General features: G+C 39.5%; 3 protein-coding genes across 4 annotated transcripts in view; all 3 read right to left on the reverse strand.

Annotated features, from left to right (window-relative positions):
- The window catches only part of LOC134789720 (acireductone dioxygenase), a 161,265-nt gene that overhangs the window by 59,195 nt on the left and 82,806 nt on the right, over positions 1-19,264 (reverse strand). The gene's annotated exons all lie outside the window — the stretch shown is intronic.
- LOC134789468 (chromatin accessibility complex 16kD protein) lies at positions 5,348-7,369 on the reverse strand. Its single transcript, XM_063760048.1, has 2 exons — positions 7,179-7,369; positions 5,348-7,095 (listed from the first exon to the last, which is right to left on the reverse strand). The coding sequence occupies exons 1-2, from the start codon at positions 7,359-7,361 to the stop codon at positions 6,838-6,840; spliced, it is 441 nt and encodes a 146-aa protein (XP_063616118.1). The 5' UTR covers positions 7,362-7,369; the 3' UTR covers positions 5,348-6,837.
- Positions 12,127-16,139, reverse strand: LOC134789658 (arginine kinase). 2 transcript variants are annotated; one of them, XM_063760251.1, is made up of 3 exons: positions 15,992-16,139; positions 13,777-13,955; positions 12,127-13,213 (listed from the first exon to the last, which is right to left on the reverse strand). In XM_063760251.1, exons 2-3 carry the CDS (start codon positions 13,940-13,942, stop codon positions 12,312-12,314), a joined length of 1,068 nt encoding a protein of 355 aa, XP_063616321.1. In that variant the 5' UTR covers positions 13,943-13,955; positions 15,992-16,139; the 3' UTR covers positions 12,127-12,311. The 2 variants fall into 2 exon arrangements, with proteins under 2 accessions (XP_063616321.1, XP_063616320.1); XM_063760250.1 differs by lacking the exon at positions 15,992-16,139 and adding an exon at positions 14,388-14,670.

The following is a 19,264-nucleotide window of genomic DNA, read 5'->3' on the forward strand; positions in this document are numbered from 1 at the left end:
AAGCTTAGTCAACGAACTATTAGGCCATCTGTGAAGCAATGAAGAACTAACGATCGCTAGTACTAAGGTAGTTTGTTCTATGAATAAGAATAAGAATCTTTTATTTGCGATAAACATTACCAGGTAAATGGGTGTTCATGCTATAGGTGGTAGGGTTCATGTTTAACCATTTAAATGGTATGCAAAATATGTACAAAACTTATAAACTATCATGCAAAACATATAAAATAATGTCTCTATTTATATTATATATTAATTATTAATGTTATACAGGTCAAGTCTAATTAATTAATTAATGAACTATTGGGTAAACACTTATATCATAGGTTTGGTTACCGCTTACCGTCGGACGGGGTGTTAGGTATGGTATGCTTATTTTTCAGTAATGCGAAAATTTTCAAATCTATTATGAAATGATGACGTTTAAATAATACTTCCACACTTTATGCTATCAAACACGGTGCAGAGTTAGCTTAGACGGGCTCCACTGTAATACGTTTAATTAGGTCGGTAAACGTTATTGTACATTTATTGAAAACTACGTGTATGTGAGGTGTGCAATAATAGTTATTTGTTTTACAAGGGGGCAAAGTTGTTGTTTAACCGCTCGTGCTAATATTGATACTCGAGCAAGCGAAAGATCCCAAATTTGAACCACGAGCGTAGCGAGTGGTTCGAAAATGGAATCTTGAGCGTTGCGAGGGTTTCAAAGCACGAGGGTTAAACAAAATTTGCCTCCGAGTGAAACACAACATTTTTCACCACACCAACCCGAAGCAAATATTTAATGTAAAATATCAAACAAAATCAAACCAAATCAAATCCAAATGAATGTTTTTAAATATTGATCATCCAAAATCATCATTTAAAAGTCAATTCTACCAGCAAACATAAGAAAACAACTCAAAATTTGCATTTGATTACTTTGCCTCACGTGTGAATAAAATGCAACTTTGCTATCAGTTTTTGAAGTGCAAAGTAAGCCTTTCCGAGCTGGTGTGGTGAAAAGAGTATTGTAAATTGTATTGTATTGTTAACACTAAAACAAATCAAACTAATTTTTTCCTTTAAATGCTTAAGTAATAGGTATAGGGAGGAGGGGATCGGCCTATTCTTATTTTTTCTTACATAGGGGTGGGAGGGGCTCAAAAACTGCCGAATATCGTCTTGTCTTACGTAATAAACGAATGGCGCCCGGTGAAGGCGATTTAGGGGGGAGGGGGTAGCACATATCATATTTTTTCGTACAAGGGGAGAGTAGGTAAATAAGACATGTTCGAACCCCCCTCCCTCCTTAAATCATCTTACGTAGATAGATAATAAATGAATGGCGCCTAATAAGAATAAAATAAAATATACCTACGTATTAAGAGGATGGCGGATATAAAGACGAATAACACGGTAATAGGTAGGTAGTCAGCATTGGTGCGAAAGGTAAAACAATGGCGGACACGACGGTTACCCAAACGGAAACAATGAGTAGCGTTTTGTTGCACGTTGCACTGATTACGATATTGCGATTGAGAATTGCAATACCTACTTCCGAGCTCTACCTATTACACTTTGGTTGAGGTAAAAGCAGGCGTGGCCAGGCGTGGCTCACTCCGCGATTTCGTCGCTTTGCTACAGGTAGCTAAAAGTACATACGTCCCACACCAATTTTGGTGGCTAGCCATAAGCCGCGCGTGGCGCTGTCGCCACCTAGCGGCCATACCTGTCCTGATCGTAACAGACGCGTTTTGTTAGAGAGTGAGTCTTCTGTACCTAGTACTATTATTTATTCTGTAATAAATAGTAAATGATTGGGTCAACAATAGTAGATTATACAAGGGCATAGAGTAACCCAATTTATCCGAAGCAATTTATTGGTCCAAGCGCAAGCGACGAGGGCCTATATATAGGTCGAGGACAAAATGGGCATTTATGGCCGAGTTACATAGGTAATCTGCTTGTCGTTTCGATTGCGAGAGAAAAATACAGAAATATCAAACATTTAAGCTTATTTTTTACCGTAATTATTAAGGACTTAAGAAGATAAAGGAGACGGCCGCTTCTCCATACAAACGTAATAGTCCCCATTTTCCTCTGGATATTGACATTACGGAAAATATTTTTAAATAATTTGATAATTTATTCTGCAAGTAGGCCTCAAGGGCTCTTTCACAAGTCTACACAAAGTTGTCAAGGCGCTATGAGTATGCTTAACATTTTCTTTAACTAAATATGAATGAAGTTAAAGCACTTTGAGTGTAAATATTAAGTGTCAACATGAATATCCGAACAAATAGTAATATTCTTGCAAATTGGTTATTGAATAGCCTTATTTGGGCCAAGAACGACGTTCAGCTAGTTTACAAACAATTTTAAACATTGTAACTATTGTAATACCTACATAATTAAATATATGTACCTATTATTATGTTTACGTACAATTTGACCTTTTGAATACTTAGGTATCCTTTCTTAATTCCTACAGGTTGTGAAATTTAAGATGAGTTAATGATACCTGCATGTCATTAGGCTGCGTTTCCACCAGAGATCAGCGAGGATGCGTAGCGAGGGATGTGTTTGTTAAGAACCAATAAAATCACTACACGGTACAAATGAAGTGATTCGATTGGTTTTTTAAAAAGTACATCCCTCGCTACGCATCCTCGCACAAATCTGATAGAAACGCAGCCTTAGACCACACTCCAAAGATACGTTATTAGACCATACTCTGCGGACTATAATAATAGTGAGTATTATCTGGGGGCACGGCAGTGCCCCCGCCAAGTCGAGCGCGAAGCAAACACTGCCGTACCATCCTTTACTGGAACCATTTCGCCGCATTTTCAGGCCCCTATTTGAGAACCTCTGGATAAGACCAAAACGCAGAAATTTTGGTCATCCAGTAAGCTATAATCACATACTTAAAATCCAAAATTTCAAGTCTGTAGGTCATTTAGTTCCGAAGTTAAGCGAAAGCAAAGTTTCGCATTTATGACACTCACTCACTCATGATCATCAGAATAGAACTAAGTATTACCTACTTCCCATAAACTCAGAGAGCTGAAATTTGGTACAGTGTTAGGGTTTAATGGCCACATAAAGGGAAAACCTAAAAATATTGCAATATCAGTCACGTTTTAAAGATCTAAGAACTGCATAAGTAAGTTTGTAATCCCATATAATGGGATTACAAAGTTACTGTTGCAGTTCCTACAAATAGTAGGTAAAGTAAAGGTACACTACGATGAGTACGATGTGAGTATGAATGAAGATATGTTTAGTTATGATATGTGTATACATAGTATGGGTATGCGAGTACCCGAAAAGAAGGACTGCCTACAAAAAGAGATGAGATCCCATCAAAAACATTACATGTAAAAAGGTGCAAGTCTCGCAACGCTTTTACTACAAAAAAGTTTTGAGATGTAAATGTGAAACCAGGCGGCTTAGCACGGTCGCGTTTTTATCCCTTGTCACCATGCCTGTCACGTTCTAACAAGTACGTAAGTGCGAAAGGGACGCGCATAGTGATAGACGATAAAAATGGAACCGTGCTGCGCCCACAAGTCGGTTATTTTAATCAGTTCCAGGGGGTGTTAAAACCGTATCAATAAGATATCTTTAATTTGTAATACATATAATGACTTGGCAATCGCACATAATGCTTTACTCGTACCGTACTCGTAAATATGTGTAATGCTCAAACTGCAATTAGCGCTAGCGTTATGTTCAATTAGAATTATTTTTAATAGGTGACGATGATCCTTTTGTCATTATGCCATCGCACGGCTGTGCGATGGCCAAGTCATTATACGTATTACAAATTAAAGATATCTTATTGATACGGTTTTAACACCCCCTGGCACTGATTAAAATAACCGACTTGGTTTCACATTACATCTCAAACTTTTTTGTAGTAAAAGCGTTGCGAGACTTGCACCTTTTTACATGTAATGTTTTTGATGGGATATTCTTTGATAATAATGGTCTGTCACTATGTCTCAGCTGTCTGTCACAGCAGAGGTAATTTTTTACAAAAATAAGTAGGTAGTTACTTACGAGTATATAGTTAGATTAGTTAGGCACTGTAGTTATTGAAAGTACCTATGTATTCAGGGCCGATCTGCCGATCATTGGGTAATTAATACATACATGGTAAATTGGTAATAGGTATTAATATCGTACATACAATATTAACAGGTTGTATATATTTATGGGCTTTGTTTGAAGCGTCTGGTGCGTAAGCTGGGGATATGCTCACGTAACATAGCGACCTTCACCTCCATTGCAAAGGCCGCGCGTGGTAAACCGCACAGCGGCATACCGCATACTTGTACTCATTAGTTTACCTACTAACCTTAACAAATCTCGGTAAAAGCGCTTAGTACAGTCAGAAGACTTCCAGACCAAAAGTTTTAACCTAAAGGCAGTTCTTAACGCAGATGTCGCTGCAAGCTGCAATCATCAACCACTGACTATAAACTTTTTGTTTTCCTGACAGTTTGAAGCATTTATGTATAATAATATGTGGGTTTATTTATAACCTCATCATCAAGATCTAAATTTGAAGTATTAAAGTACCTACATGAAGTTCTGTGAAGGGCCCATGCGATGGTCCCGGGCACGGGTCTATACCTACATATAATTTGATTTAAGCTATATGAATGCTTTTGTGAAAATGCGAGGCCTAATTACCCGAAAATTGAAATACGAAGAAAGTCTATGTCCAATTCCATATAAAAGCGAAAGTTAAGTATTAATATTTTGATTAGTATATAACAAAACACTACTGGAACGCCATCTATTGTGGACGTGTGGCACTAGCACTCATATTCGATGAAACTTGTTTCACAATCACATAGCTCCATCCTTATCACATAGATGGCGCTATGCACCATGTTTCGTTCCTATAGTTAGGTACCTGAAATTAGACTAACAGGCGTATTCTGATTTTAATAACAGGATAAGAATTATATCAGATCCATAACGAATCCAGATCTAATTCTGATCTTGCTAAGCCAAATAGTCTGGACAGTAAAAATAGGCTGAGGCAGAGATGAAAGGACACATACAGAAATCAATCAATAATCCAGTGGTGAAGAGAAGAGATGTGGATTGCAACCAATCCTAATGGTTGATTTCGACATGTCTCCTCTCCTGTCACCTATGCCTCAGTGAAAAGGCAGCATTAAGATTTTGGCAGTCTATTTATTATTCTGAACCACTTTGTTGAGTGAGGGGTTTTATTTTTACGATTCTGGTGGCAGAAGTTGCATCTAAAAGCAGGTTTTGTATTTAAAAAATCCAATGTTACTGTTATAATACAGTTTTTAAACCGTTTATTTTAACACAAGTTTCATTCAACAGATATTCAATAGATTTTAATACTAGGCAATTACATGTTTCGTCAAAATGAATGGCCTGATTTATGTGTATTATTATTTTAATTACATCAATTACCTAAGCTTTGTTTTTTTTTATAAATAATATATTAAAAATTTGGTTGCCCATACACAACCTGTCTGGTATTGTACTAAAAGGACATCTGAGAATGGCACAGAAAACCTTTTTACAGGCCTTTTGGTGGCAAGAGGTGAAAGACAGTTATAGTTTGACTTAAGTGATTTAATTTACAAGTGGGAAAGTAATTATTTCAGAGAGTCAATGCATTGATTAGTATAGTTGGTTCCCTAACATAAGTATCCACTTTTATGTATCTATACAATTAATGTCATACTAAGCATAGGTAGTTGTCATAACTTGGGTACTTAAGTTGGGGCACCAACACAGACTACTCAGACACCGCATTATGAAGCATTCACAAAGAGCGTGAGGTCACCAAACATATGACTATGTACAATTTTACTTGTAAAATACTACAAATCCAGCAGCACAATAGCATTGTATTTTACTCTATATACTCTAAATCCCAAGAACATTCCTAAAGCGTAATAATTATAAGTATTTTTAAAATACCCAAGTAGTGGTCCTAATAGTGGGCGCAACTGAAATAAGTGGTTGCTCTGTGATACTATTTTGTATGGGAGAGCATATGTGTGGCGACCTCCATTGACTTATGTGCTCTGTCTAGTAGTTGGGGTGGTATGTTGGCACCAACCATACATATATAACTTAATTTGGTATCTCAATCACTGTAAATGAACAACATTACTTCCACAATTATGTTTGAACTCTTAAGCTAAGGACAAAACATTCACATATTGTCATATTATTAAAAAATTTAAAAGCCAGATTTTAGAGATTCTACCAAGTGTTTGCATTATTACTACTTTACACTCATTACCATTTAAATGGAAATATAACAAATAAATTTATAGCTGATAGGTTCTAAAGAAGTTCTTACATTGTTTTATAAGCTATGAGCTATAAATTTATGTTTGCTGATTACCTACCTAGTACCTACCTTAAAATATGAATTTCATTATGACATGTCATGCATGCAACAGTTTTCAAATCAACTAAGTAACCATAAATCATACACAATAGTGAAGCAATGCAACTTATCCTGTGATTATTCCTGTGTATTCCCATTAGTCCCAGCCAGGCACAAATGGGACTATTCCCATCCATTCCATCCAGCTGTCCCCGCATCAGGAATGGCAGTGGTCATGTAGGAGACCAATGGGAATACACAATTATTCCATACAAGAATTGTAAAAATGAGTTGCAGTTATTTCTAGTTTTAGTTCAGTTTGCACAACATTGTTTTTGTTCATAGTTCATTATATGACTATAAATGTTGGTATAAGATGTATAAAGTCAAGGTTGTCCTTTCAAAACAATATTTAAGTTCACGGTTTAACGTCTAAATCGCTTCTTTCTTCGTCAGTCTTGGTTATCACTCGAGGTCTCGCTTTCGTCGCTAGACTCGTCGCTGGAGTCGTCGTCCGACCGGTCGCCGCGCGCCGCCTTCTTCGCCATCAGCTCCTTGAACTCCCGTACGGTTATCTTCCGCGGCATTATCTCCCTGAGAAACTCCAGCGTATCGTCTTCTTGAACAACGTCAGCGATATGTTTGTATTCCAAAAATTTGCTGTCGCTGTTTTTATACGCTCGCTTTGCTAAGTCCGTCACGAAGAGTTCCTGAAGATAGTAAGTTACAATCAGAAATCAGAAGCCATAAAATTAGGTTAACTATGACGTCCGGCAAAATAAAGCGAACTTACTGTAACTTTTGTCACTAAATATAGCGGTTCCGGGCCAACTGCTTCGACATCTGGAGAGCTTTTCATAATTGTTTTTACTCTAGATAGGGGCAAGTGTAAATCTTTTTCTGCTTTTGGCGTAGACATTGTATTTATTTGATTGAATGTGAAATGTAACGCACAATAATATAATGCAATCGACATCGACGCCGCGCGCACACAATCGCTGTCAGTGTCATTTGCTGAACGGGTGGTTCTGAAGCGATAATTGCTTCTAACGACTTATTTATTCGTATAAGATATTTTATTTGAAAGTCATAAGATGTAAATTTAAAGTAAAAGATTTTATTTTGTATACTACCTTAAGCATAAAAATATTAAAAAAATGGGATTATGAGTCACAATTGTACAAAATATAGGGATTACTCTGATTATTACAAAACCCACTGTATTTTAATAACATTTGGAACGATCACTACTATTATTAAAGCCGTTACAGACGGCCGTACAGGACCGCCACTTTGGTGCGGTCCGCGCACAGACCAACCCCTATAGACCGAGCTTATAGGACGACTCGCGGTCACCGCCCGTATGGTGTATAGGTCAAATATAAGATTATTCGCGCGCCGCTCCGATCAGTTGCGCCCAAGGTTACGACCTGTTAGCAGTGTGCACGAGTCTAAGAAAATAAATCGTAAACTATTGAATTCATTGGGAAATCATGGGATATTGCAGCGTAATATGGTGTGGTAAGTCATCTAAGACATCTACTTACGAAACAGATGGAATAACATCCCACGGGAAAGTCAAATTCATTATTTCATTGAATAATGTTTCTTGTCCGCGGGGTTCATCTTATACTGGTCAGTAAGCAGAGGCGAAGTATGTCCGTCCCTTTTCGTCAACTTGAAAATGCAATGCGCTATCCCTTTCCCTTTCGACTAGTGATGTGACGATGATGGTTTTTTCAGTTGCGGAAACTTCGTGCTTCGTCATACCGTATTGTACCATTTTAGACAATATATAGGTAATATGTTGTGTAAGTTTTTAGAATCCTCTAGGCCAGCGGAGCAGTTAGGCCGCATGTCACGAGATGGACCTGATGATGAACTTCAAAGAAGTACGAGGGAACTCGGTGTTGGTTTGTGATAGACATATGTTGTATGGATTTTTTAGAATCCTCTAGGTGAGCAGTTAGGTCTCATGTCACGAGATGGACCTGATGATGAACTCCAAAGAAGTGCGAGGGAACTCGGTGTTGGTTTGTGATAGACATATGTTGTATGGGTTTTTTAGAATCCTCTAGGTGAGCAGTTAGGTCTCATGTCACGAGATGGGCCTGATGATGAACTTCAAAGAAGTGCGAGGGAACTCGGTGTTGGTTTGTGATAGACATATGTTGTATGGGTTTTTAGAATCCTCTAGGTGAGCAGTTAGGTCTCATCTCACGAGATGGACCTGATGATGAACTTCAAAGAAGTGCGAGGGAACTCTGTGTTGGTTTGTGATAGACATATGTTGTATGGGTTTTTTAGAATCCTCTAGGTGAGCAGGTAGGTCTCATGTCACGAGATGGACCTGATGATGAACTTCAAAGAAGTGCGAGAGAAGTCGGAGTTGATTTGTAATAGGCATATGTTATTGGTTCATTTGAATATGTTTTCAATACAACCTTCTATGACCTTAATAAAACGGACATTTTCGCGTATCGAAAGAGATTGCGATTCTGAGTGAAAATAATATAAAAATTCTAAACTTTAAAATTCATGTTCTGGGTACTTTAAACAGAAATGCCCTAATACGTTAAGTAAAAATTTCAGGTACATTGTTAAATTACTTAATGAAATATTAAATTAATCAATATAATTATTAAGTAAGTTTACTCTAAGTATACTAAATTGGTAACAATTTTACCACAATAAATTTCGGTATCACTGGTAGCAGTACCCACTACCTGTAATGAACATGTCCCATCCCTACGCTTACACGTGTCAGCGCGCCATGTTTGAAACGACCAATCGCAACGCCGTGAGCACCCCTCCCGCACCTCACAGTTTGGTGATTTGCGTCGGGAACAAAATGGCCAATATTAGGTTTCTAGAGGCGGTGTTCTGTGGGTCCGCGACAAGTTCGATCGTGCGTAAGGTGGTCCGCCGTACGTCCGTTAAGGACGCGGCTATAAGGGAGAGCGAAAAAGAGATATTCGGCCGTCCGTCTGTAAACACCTTCGAGCAACACGGAAGGGAGCATAGATGTAAGTAAATAAAAGGTCATGGGAAGGGAGGCGGCATTCGCACTATTTCCCCTCTGCCTAGGTACAAGATCAACTAATCTAGCGCGGGTAATAAAACTAGTTGCGCTCGTATTTTCAACTAGACTTAGCCGAGACGCGCGCGTGAACACAGCAGCAGAAAAATGCCTAATTTGTAATTGCTCGGTTTTTTGTTATAAAAAGAGGTCCGGGACATCAAATTTACAAAAAGAAAGGGTTACATTTCACATTTAAACACAATTATTATATTTTAGTCTCATGTAATTGTTGGATTTATCGATTTTGCTCGCCCAGTACAAATTGCGGATCAGTCGAGCGACAAATCCGACTTCTCATCTCTCAGAATACAATAACATACTTCGACCAAAATGTGTTAGTGTGCGTGTTGTGACACTTGTGACTCGTCCGTACACAAAAAGAGATCGAGGTTTGCAAGATTTGTCCAAAGAGAATATAATCACTAATTTGTCTTTGACGTGTGTCATTTTCTATGTATTTGTGTCGTCATTATAGAATGGATTTTGAATGCATGTGAGAAGTGCAACTGTGTGCACCTTTCCCCCCGCGAAAAATGGCAGAAAGATTTGTACGGTGAGATATCGCTTGGGCCCCTCCCTTCCGACGTGTCGGAAGCCGGTGTTGCTCGAAGGCAAAACACTATTATTATTAGTGATGTACCGACTATTGATTTGGCCGACTAATCGGCGCTCGAATGGCCGATTAGTCGGCCGACTAATCGGCTAGTCGGCCAGATCATTAGTTTCGTATAAGTTCAGGTGAAATACAATAGTTTTGCTCCTTTGGTTGCGCTATTCATCATAATTTAGCTAGGCTAAAAGGTGTTATCTACAGGTTCAAAGACCTTTCACAAGAATCCTCGTTCAATTTCTGTCTTTAGTTTTTTTATTTTGCGATACTGTGCAGACCGTCAGTACAGCTTGTAGGAGGTATTTCCAAGGCTCTATTTCCCGTACGTAGTCGCCAGTTAAGAACCTATCCCCTGTGGTCAGCGTCTTTACGAGCATCCTGCCCTGACTAAGGGCTCATTTAGACGACGCGAGAACTCGCATGCGAGTTTCATTACATTGCGGGTTTTGATTGGTCGGTTGAATTGGACGTAACCAACAGTCCGCAATGTAACTAAAATCGCATGCGAGATCTAAATCAGCCTTATGTCTCTAAATTTTGCAATAACATTAATAGTTCTTCGTTCCTCATGGTTCCATTAAAAAAAAACTGAATAATAATAAAAAAATAACTATAGAACATGCACATGAAATTACGCGAGAATCAGTTGAGATCGACCTGTAGAGGAAAACACCAGCCCACCAACATACGATATATAACGATCAATTATATGACTAAAGTTTTAGTAAGTATGCACCCTGAATAGGTATTTTAGTAAAATAAACATAAAACATGGTAAATATTTACTGTCGAATTCTTTTTTTTTTCTGTTTTTCTTTCACTAATAAAGTGCCGACTAATCGGCTATATTTTCCGACTAATCGCCGACTACAAATGTGGCCGGATAGTCGGCTTTCCCGACTAGTCGGTACATCCCATGGTATAATAATATACTCCGCCTGGTACTCCATTGTTTTATTAGACTATGGTACATCCCTAATTATTATACAAGTAGGTACTGACAAACAACTTCTAATGCTTTATTTCGCGCGGTAAGAAGGAATGAGAATAACATGTTGAGCGAGATGCATGAGGGAGACCCCAGAGAGGGGCCTACCGAAAACCGTGATCTGCCTCTCTGTTGCTCCAATAAGCAAGACCGATAGAGGCAGATTCTATGTTGGCGGTAGGCCCTCTGTCCATTTAAATATACGATCATCATACTCCTATTAAATTTTTAGTGTTCCGTACAAACCGTTCACGGAACACTTTGGTCTTGTTACTTTCTTGTTATAATTAATTTGCATTGATTGTCGTAAGTTTTGCTCTTTTGACGACGTTAGTCATTAGATGCATTACCCTCGGCGTCTTCCCCAATTCTGAATTGGAGGTTGTTACTTAATTCAAGGCAATGCTTCTGTTTTCTATAATAATATACTTATCAGATAGGTGCTGCTTCTGTTTCTGGTGCATACGATCACAGTTCTTTATCTCCTCCTAGGTACATAGATAATTATAATTTATCATGACGATGGCGTGTGAGTCATGATAGTCATAGTTAATAATAGTATTATAATAGCAAAGCGAATGATGAGGTTGAATGTATCTTAATCTTACTATATATGAATCTAAGGACAGTGCTTATTGTTATACTGCAAAAATGTTGACGAAGATAGTAGTAGCGGTAACCAATATTCAATTACTTATTTTTTTTATTAGGGCTAGGGACAGCACGATACGTTATCATTATCAGTGATAACTTATCAGACTTATTTTTTTTGTAACTGGTCTAGTAAAAATATCCAAATGAAAGACTAGCAACGGCATTAACCTTTTCGACGCCGTGTCAAACACAAAAGCAGTCACCCGGACGCCACGTCACCAAAGTGTCAAAACTGAAATTGAACTTTATGCATATGCACGTAGGTCTATGTTGCTCTGTGGTCTATGACCGATTAATCAGTCTTTGGCGTTGAACCTGCGGTGCGGATATATCAGTCATTGGCGTCCAAAAGGTTAACGGGTCATGCTACTCTTGCTACCAGATTGGGTGAAATAAATACACAGAGCTTGGCCTTAACGCTAGCTGTCTTTATTTTCCATTTCCTTATAGAAAATACTTTTACAAACAGTATACGGGTCCGGGAGCGCGCCCAGGCGCCCGCGCGGGGCTCCGCTGACTAGTCTCGTGTTGCCGCGACCCCATGAAAACGATAAAATAATACAAAAAATACTGATAGCGAGATCGGAACTTCTTACAGGCTCTTCTCAATGTTGATGAGCTCGGCGATGCCGTCGTACATCTCCTTGACGGCTTCGTACTCGGTCAGACCCATGCGGCGCTTGTTCGAGATGTCGTACACGCCGCCCTCGGCCTCGGTGTGCTCGCCGCGGGTGCCGCGCACCTGCAGGTGGTACTTGGACGCGACCTCCTCCAGCTTGGCCTTGTCGGCAGCCAGCTTGGGCAGCTTGATGTGCACGGAGGCCCTCACGGTCGTACCCAGGTTGGTGGGGCAGAAGGTCAGGAAACCGAGACGGTCATTGTGCGAGAACGGAACCCTCTTCTCAATGTCGTTGACGGCGTTCACCAGCCTCTTGTAGACCTGCTTCAGGTCACCACCCATCTGCATGGAGATGAGGCGGAGATGGTCCTCCTCGTTGCACCAGACCAGGAAGGTCTTGTTCTCGTTGTGGTAGATGCCACGGCCGGTGGGCCAGAAGCGGCAGGCGTTGGCGGCCTGGAGGAAACGGTCACCCTCCTTGAAGAGGAAGTGGTCATCGATGAGCTGCTGCTGGGTCTCCTTGGACATGCCGGTCAGGGGGTAGAAGGTACCCTTGAGCTCACCCTCGAGGCCAGAGAGGGTGGCGGAGACTTTCTCTTCCATCTCTTTGTACTGGGCCTCAGTCAAGCAGGGGTTGAAGGGGTAGCCCTCCATGGAGCGGCCGCAACGGACACGGGTGGACACAACAAACTCGCCAGCGGGGTCCAGGTTGCCGAGGGTCTCAACATCACCCCAGTTCTTGGGGGGGTGCTTGTCGGTTTTCTTAAAGCCATTGTGGTAGTCCTCGATGATGGGGTCAAACAGATCAGCAAAGACTGTGTATGCCTCAGCATCGGGGGCATAGATTCCAACACCAGAGTCCAAGTTCTCCACACCTGTAAGAAAAGCAAATAGTAAATAAATTACATTAAGTTTTCTTTGATAAAGTATATGACATGTCTAAAATCCCTAAATCATAGTTCACTTAGCACAATTTCATTGTTTTAGATAAGTAAAGGTATGGGTAAATTGGCATTTTTCATTTGTGCAAATATTTTATTCTAGCTATAAATATTATATTTCATTTACGGGAACTTATGACAGTTAAAGATGAATAATTAAATTGTAATTGATTAATGATTAATAAAATCAACAAATTATGATAACTAATTTGAACCTAATAAGATTTAATTTAAAATGCCAGTGCAAATAAGATAACAACCTATATCTTGTAACCGTGGGCTATTGCCAAGTGGTACGTGAAAGTCGAGTGCCAATCTTATCAGATAAAATTACGTCTATCAAATCGCTACATTAGTTTACAAGTTCCAAGTTCTGTAGAATATTTGGATTATGAGACTTTCGGAAATCACTAGTGATATATGATGTTTTCATAAATATTTTCAAAAATTAAAACTTAAAAGATAAAGCGATAGGGTAATTTGGTAAAGTCGCTTACCAGACTGGATGACATCCAATAGCGTGGAGCCGAAAGAGGTCTTCTTGTTCTTAAGAGCTTCGAAGACCTCCTTGGTGAGGTACTTCTTCAGCAGCGACTTGGAGTCAGAGGCCTGGAGCTTGCTGAAGCCAGCCTCCAACTTCTCGATGGTTGCGGTGTCCACCATTGCTGCGGCTTTTCTGTAAAAACGCGATAACATTAAACGCATTGTTCAAGAAACAAACTACTAACTACGACTAAAAATAAACACAGGATTCTAACGCTTTTAAAGCCGCGCATGTCGCTCGTGTGCACATTTTATTAAAGTTAGCTTAAATCTATTTAAAACGTTTAAAATTGCACGACGCTTTCACTTTTCGCTCCAACGACTTTGACAAAGAAAAGCGAAGACGCCTAGATTTTTTTTAATTTCAAAAAATAGTGATGTGCTTGACATGTTTAACATAATCGAAAACTTTAAACTGTTTAAACTTTCAAACTATTTTTTTTTTGATAAAATCGACTTACTAAAAGGAAGGTAGATGCAATTAAAGATGTGCAAAGGTAAAGTTACGGGTGAACTAAAGTAGGAAATGCAAATGCATTTGGAAAAAAAGGTTCAGAGTACAAACCGCCTGATGAGGTAATACGCAAGAACAGCGCCACCACAAACCACTATTGGAATCGTGACTTTAAGTTTATAATTCATGTTTCAGAATCGTAATCAGCCACTTTATAAATGCAGGAATTGTCTAAGAACTACAGGTAGGGGAGTTGTTACGCGGACTGTTGGATTTTGTTTGAGTTGTTTGTCGAACACACCCTAGTCTACTCGATTTTGTTGGAGTTACGTAATTTAGCCAGAGGTCGCCTTGACCGGCACGCGCAAGTCGAACGGATGTGTCAGCTCACTGCGCATCGGCGGCGCTGCTTCGTCGTCGCGCGCAGCCGCGCCTCCCACTCGCGGCCAGCCAACCCAACGAGCGTGTTATCGCGGTTTCTTGTTACCTACTTGCATTCATTCCTGAAGGTACACCAATAATTAAGCGACGATACATTACGGTATCAACTTATCGGTGATTCTACGTAAGTCGTCGGATTACCGGCACTGCCAATTGATAATGAATGAATACCGGCAAATGCATAGCGCAAGTTGAGATACGTTACATGCCAAAGAATGCAATGCACATGACACGTATCAAATGTAAGCTAGGATCTAGGTATGCACGTCAGGTAAATGCAACGCAAATAAAAAAAACAGTAATAATTTACCTACCCGGTAATTTAGGACTATCGCAAAAATTAAATTTATTGCGAAATATTAATCAAAAACGATCACTCATCTCATTTTCGATTATCACCAAAGTGGGAAATTTTTCTTTATAATTTATACTACACAACACATTGTCCCTTTATCGAACGGCTTTAAATTTGTAACAAGCCAATTAAGAAACATTAATTTACATTGTCATCCGGATCCGGAAATTACAGCATCCAAAGTTGGTTCAATGGCCGACACGAATGAATCATCAGAGCCCACTCTCTCGACCAATGTAACATTATTTTTGGATGCGTCCAAATTTTGATCTATGTACTTGACAGCATTGTAGTACATCTTAACAAAAAAATTGCACCGGTGATCAGAGATGAACGCCGGTAGGAACATACGCACCCGTCGGCTACATCCGCCGGTTTGTTTTCCTTGTTTTCTTTCGTTGCACAACCACCCATTTTCACTAATGCCAATTATAAAACTAGCCGATAAACCATCCACTAATTCACTACAAACTACTGCTAATAAATAAAAGGAATGGCGAAATCTAAATGCAATGATGGAATGATGTTTTGTCCAAATGAATGTATCGGAGCCGGGAGCCGGGAGTGGCGAGGGTGAGCCGAGGGGAGCCCGGATCGATGCGCGACGCACAGCACGCAGCCGGTCGCTTCCCGCCCTTTGGGAACCGCTTCAAAACTTTTTCGGAGGGAAATCGTCCGGGACTGCGAGACCCCACAATTGCTTTCGCGGGCGAAATTTAAATGTAACTCTGGAAAACTTGCCGCGCGCTTTGGTTTTATCAGGAAAATTGCACACTTGAACGTTATCTTTGCACATCTTGATGTATAGATTAAGTTGTCACTCTGTATAAACTTGCATTAACCGTTTGAAAGATGCCGGTGGCGCCGAGAGCGGTTGGGTTACGGCGACAAATTGAAGTTAAAAGTGGCCACCGCTTACCTTGCAAATGTACAACCGTCAGAGTCGACTGCGAGGTGCAGAATGGTCGGTGCGGGAGCGCGCGGAGCGTTAAGCCCACGACGCTCCGCGCCCGCACCGCAGCCCTTCCTCAATCAACCTTGGCCTTGCCGTGGTGCCCCGGCTTGGCTGCCCGCAGCCATGTAGCTAGCCGCTAATTCAACATCAGTTCTAGTCCAAATCGTCGTCTTGACCATCATAATCAATGGCCGAGAACAAAATAAATAATATCGAATCATTAGTTAGATAAGATAGGTACAGTCGCCATCAGATATATCGGAGCGGCCAAGGTGTTCACAATATCTGAACACGCGCTCTAACGCCCTGACAATAGAGGCGTGTTCCGATATTTGTGAGCACCTTGGCCGCTCCGATATATCTGATGGCGACTGTACACAATGTAAAAATAATTTTAGAGAACTATCATTAAGTGTTTAATGTATTTATTTCAACGTAAGTTACAAGCAGTAATTCAAATAAACAGTTAGGCTTTGTATGGTTAATGCCAAATCGAAATGTTACTGATTACCACTGATGGAACTGACAGCATTTAAGCATCATTTTTAAACCAAGACATCGTGTTTCGTCTTACAATCGATCGATTAAAAACTATCTTGATTGTAAGCACTATTCTTCTGATGGGTTACATCAAAGTCGAGAGGGAAATTTAAAATTAGAATGTTGCCGGTTCTTTTTTTTTGTTGCTGGATCGGGTCCAACGTTCTATCGCGACGATGCCAATGTCAAGTTTGTTATTTTTCACTTTCATTACATAACAAACGTCGATCGTTCCTTGGTTTTATACGCGTTTTACTATAATTTAATGCTGGGTATCGTGCAGTGCATGTGCAGTCGCATATTTTGTTTCCATAAAAGCTTAATAGGTATTAAATTAATATACTCTGGCACAGAGACCTTGTCAGTAGAAAATTTGAATTTCGAGCCTTTTTAGTTGGGTTTGTTTCAGAATAACTTTCTTTTAAAACATTTTAAAACTGTTGTTATGTTGGTTGTTATCGCGAAGGCTCCGCCGTAAATACATTTGTTTGTTTACGGTTACGACGGGATCCGATGGGGTCTGGGGTGTTACCATTGTAGGTACTTACAAAGTGAAAGGGTGGATAAAGTGCGTATTAAAAATTCAAGCGTCTAGTTTCAACAGTGTCTATACAAGGCATGGTAGCCCATTAAATATTTATTACTGACTAAGGAAATTGTTTTCCAAACCTATTATATACATACTTTGGAAGCATTCATGTCTCATTTACACAATTAAAATGCCGATGTATGCTTATTGCTTGTACCCTAAACCTGAAGTGTCAGTATTTTTACCTACGTCTGTGTCTATACTATCTTTGTTAATTAGAGTTAGACCAAGAAAAGTCTTTTAACCAACGGTGAAAATTATTTTAACGGCATTAATTTTAAGTTATTCATGTAGAAACATAGTAAAATAAAACAAATCTAATGTATTAAATTAAACTTTATTTATCTATACAAGACAAACGTTTAAAAAACTAATTCACAGTTACACATTAATTACCAAGCTTACGACGTGAAAAGTTTGGAAAACACTGCGACTGCTGACACTGAGCGAGAAGGAAATAACAATTAACACGCGTTCGACAAGGATGACGGTCAGGGCATGAAGTTATCTAGATCCGAATTGTCAAATGTCCACAGCGCTATCCTGTGTTGCCAGTAGTATAAACAGAATTACCCGAAAGTCTGAAATTTCTTTCGTGAATCGGAAGATATTGCTAACGAGTAATTAAAAATGACGTGTTATTGTAAAATTTAAGCTAAAATACATATAAATGAAAATTATAAAATTATAAAGAAATATTTTAACTTATTAACCATAGGTATAATGTACCCATGTAACATGTTATGTTGAAATAAAGTGGCAATGTTATTGTGACGTAATCGCGTCTCACTCTGGGAATGGAAGACCATGTTTTATTAGACCATGAGCCCACGCAGTGCAAGTGTTATTTTAAACGTCAAACTCCTATGAAATGATGACGTATAAATAACACTTGCACTGCGTGGGCTATCAAAATCGCTGCAGACTTTTCTTGGTCTAACTGTAACTATATAATTATTAACTACAACAATAGGTATAGTTTGATTAATGAATAAGAACATAGGTATATACCCATACCATCAGGGGCATCATAATACGTTTCGCCGCCCCAGAAGTCAAGGAAGAAAAACAAAATGCAATTCGCCAGGGGCGCCATACGCCCGATATACCGCCCCTGGCGGATTGGCGCCCCGGGCCATGGCCCGGATGGCCCTAGGGTAAATACGCCCCTGCATACCATACCATACATACGTGCCTTTTAGAAGGTACGAGGTAGGTACCTATATCTACGCATAGGTAGGTACGTATTTATAGAAACAGCCATTTTCATTAGTTCCTGAATAGAGTTTAATAGATAGGGCAAAACAATCACGAACCCGCTAATAAGTCTAACAACTATGCACCTCTGTACCAGATGGCTACTCCCTCCATTCCATATCCACTTTAACTATAAAGTAGGTATTCTGCAAATGGCAACTTTTCCTCAACATTATCTAATAAATACTTTGTCTGGCTTGTAAAAAAACACAAGCTAAGCGCGAGTCGGACTCGCCCACCGAGGGTTCCGTACTTTTTAGTATTTGATTTTATTATATCGTCAACAGAAATACACTAGCAAAAAGCAGAGCTTTGTAAGGGCTCGCGGAGTTTTTCTATCTATAGAGTTATAATTACTAAGGTAGTTTTTAATAAGAGATTCATCTTAAAAAACCGGACAAGTGCGAGGCGGACTCGCCCGCCGAGGGTCCCGTACAAATTTAACGTATTTATTAATTTATTTACAAAAAAATAGTTTTCAAATATTTTCCCAGTACTTGTAGTGACGATATTACTTGCCAAATTTCATAGTTCTAGAAATTCTAGATCAACGGGAATTACCATACTCTAGGGGGCCCACAGATTACCAGTTCGCCGGACGATATCAGCCTGTCAGTTGTTCGGAGCTGCCAAATTTTGCGTTTTTTTAACTGACCGGTTGATATCGTGCGGCGAAGTGCTAATCAGTGGGCCCCTTTATAGGTACATTTTGATTCCTTTGAGAGTTTCGAAATATACATTTTTTGCGGCATAAACGGCCGTATCTTTTTTCCGATAACTTAGAAGTTTAAATTTTTCACAGCTTTTAGGACCTAAGTTATGCTTTTAATTTCAACTCGATACATCTACGC

Source organism: Cydia splendana, chromosome 4, assembly GCF_910591565.1.
Source record: "Cydia splendana chromosome 4, ilCydSple1.2, whole genome shotgun sequence".
Taxonomy (NCBI): domain Eukaryota; kingdom Metazoa; phylum Arthropoda; class Insecta; order Lepidoptera; family Tortricidae; genus Cydia; species Cydia splendana.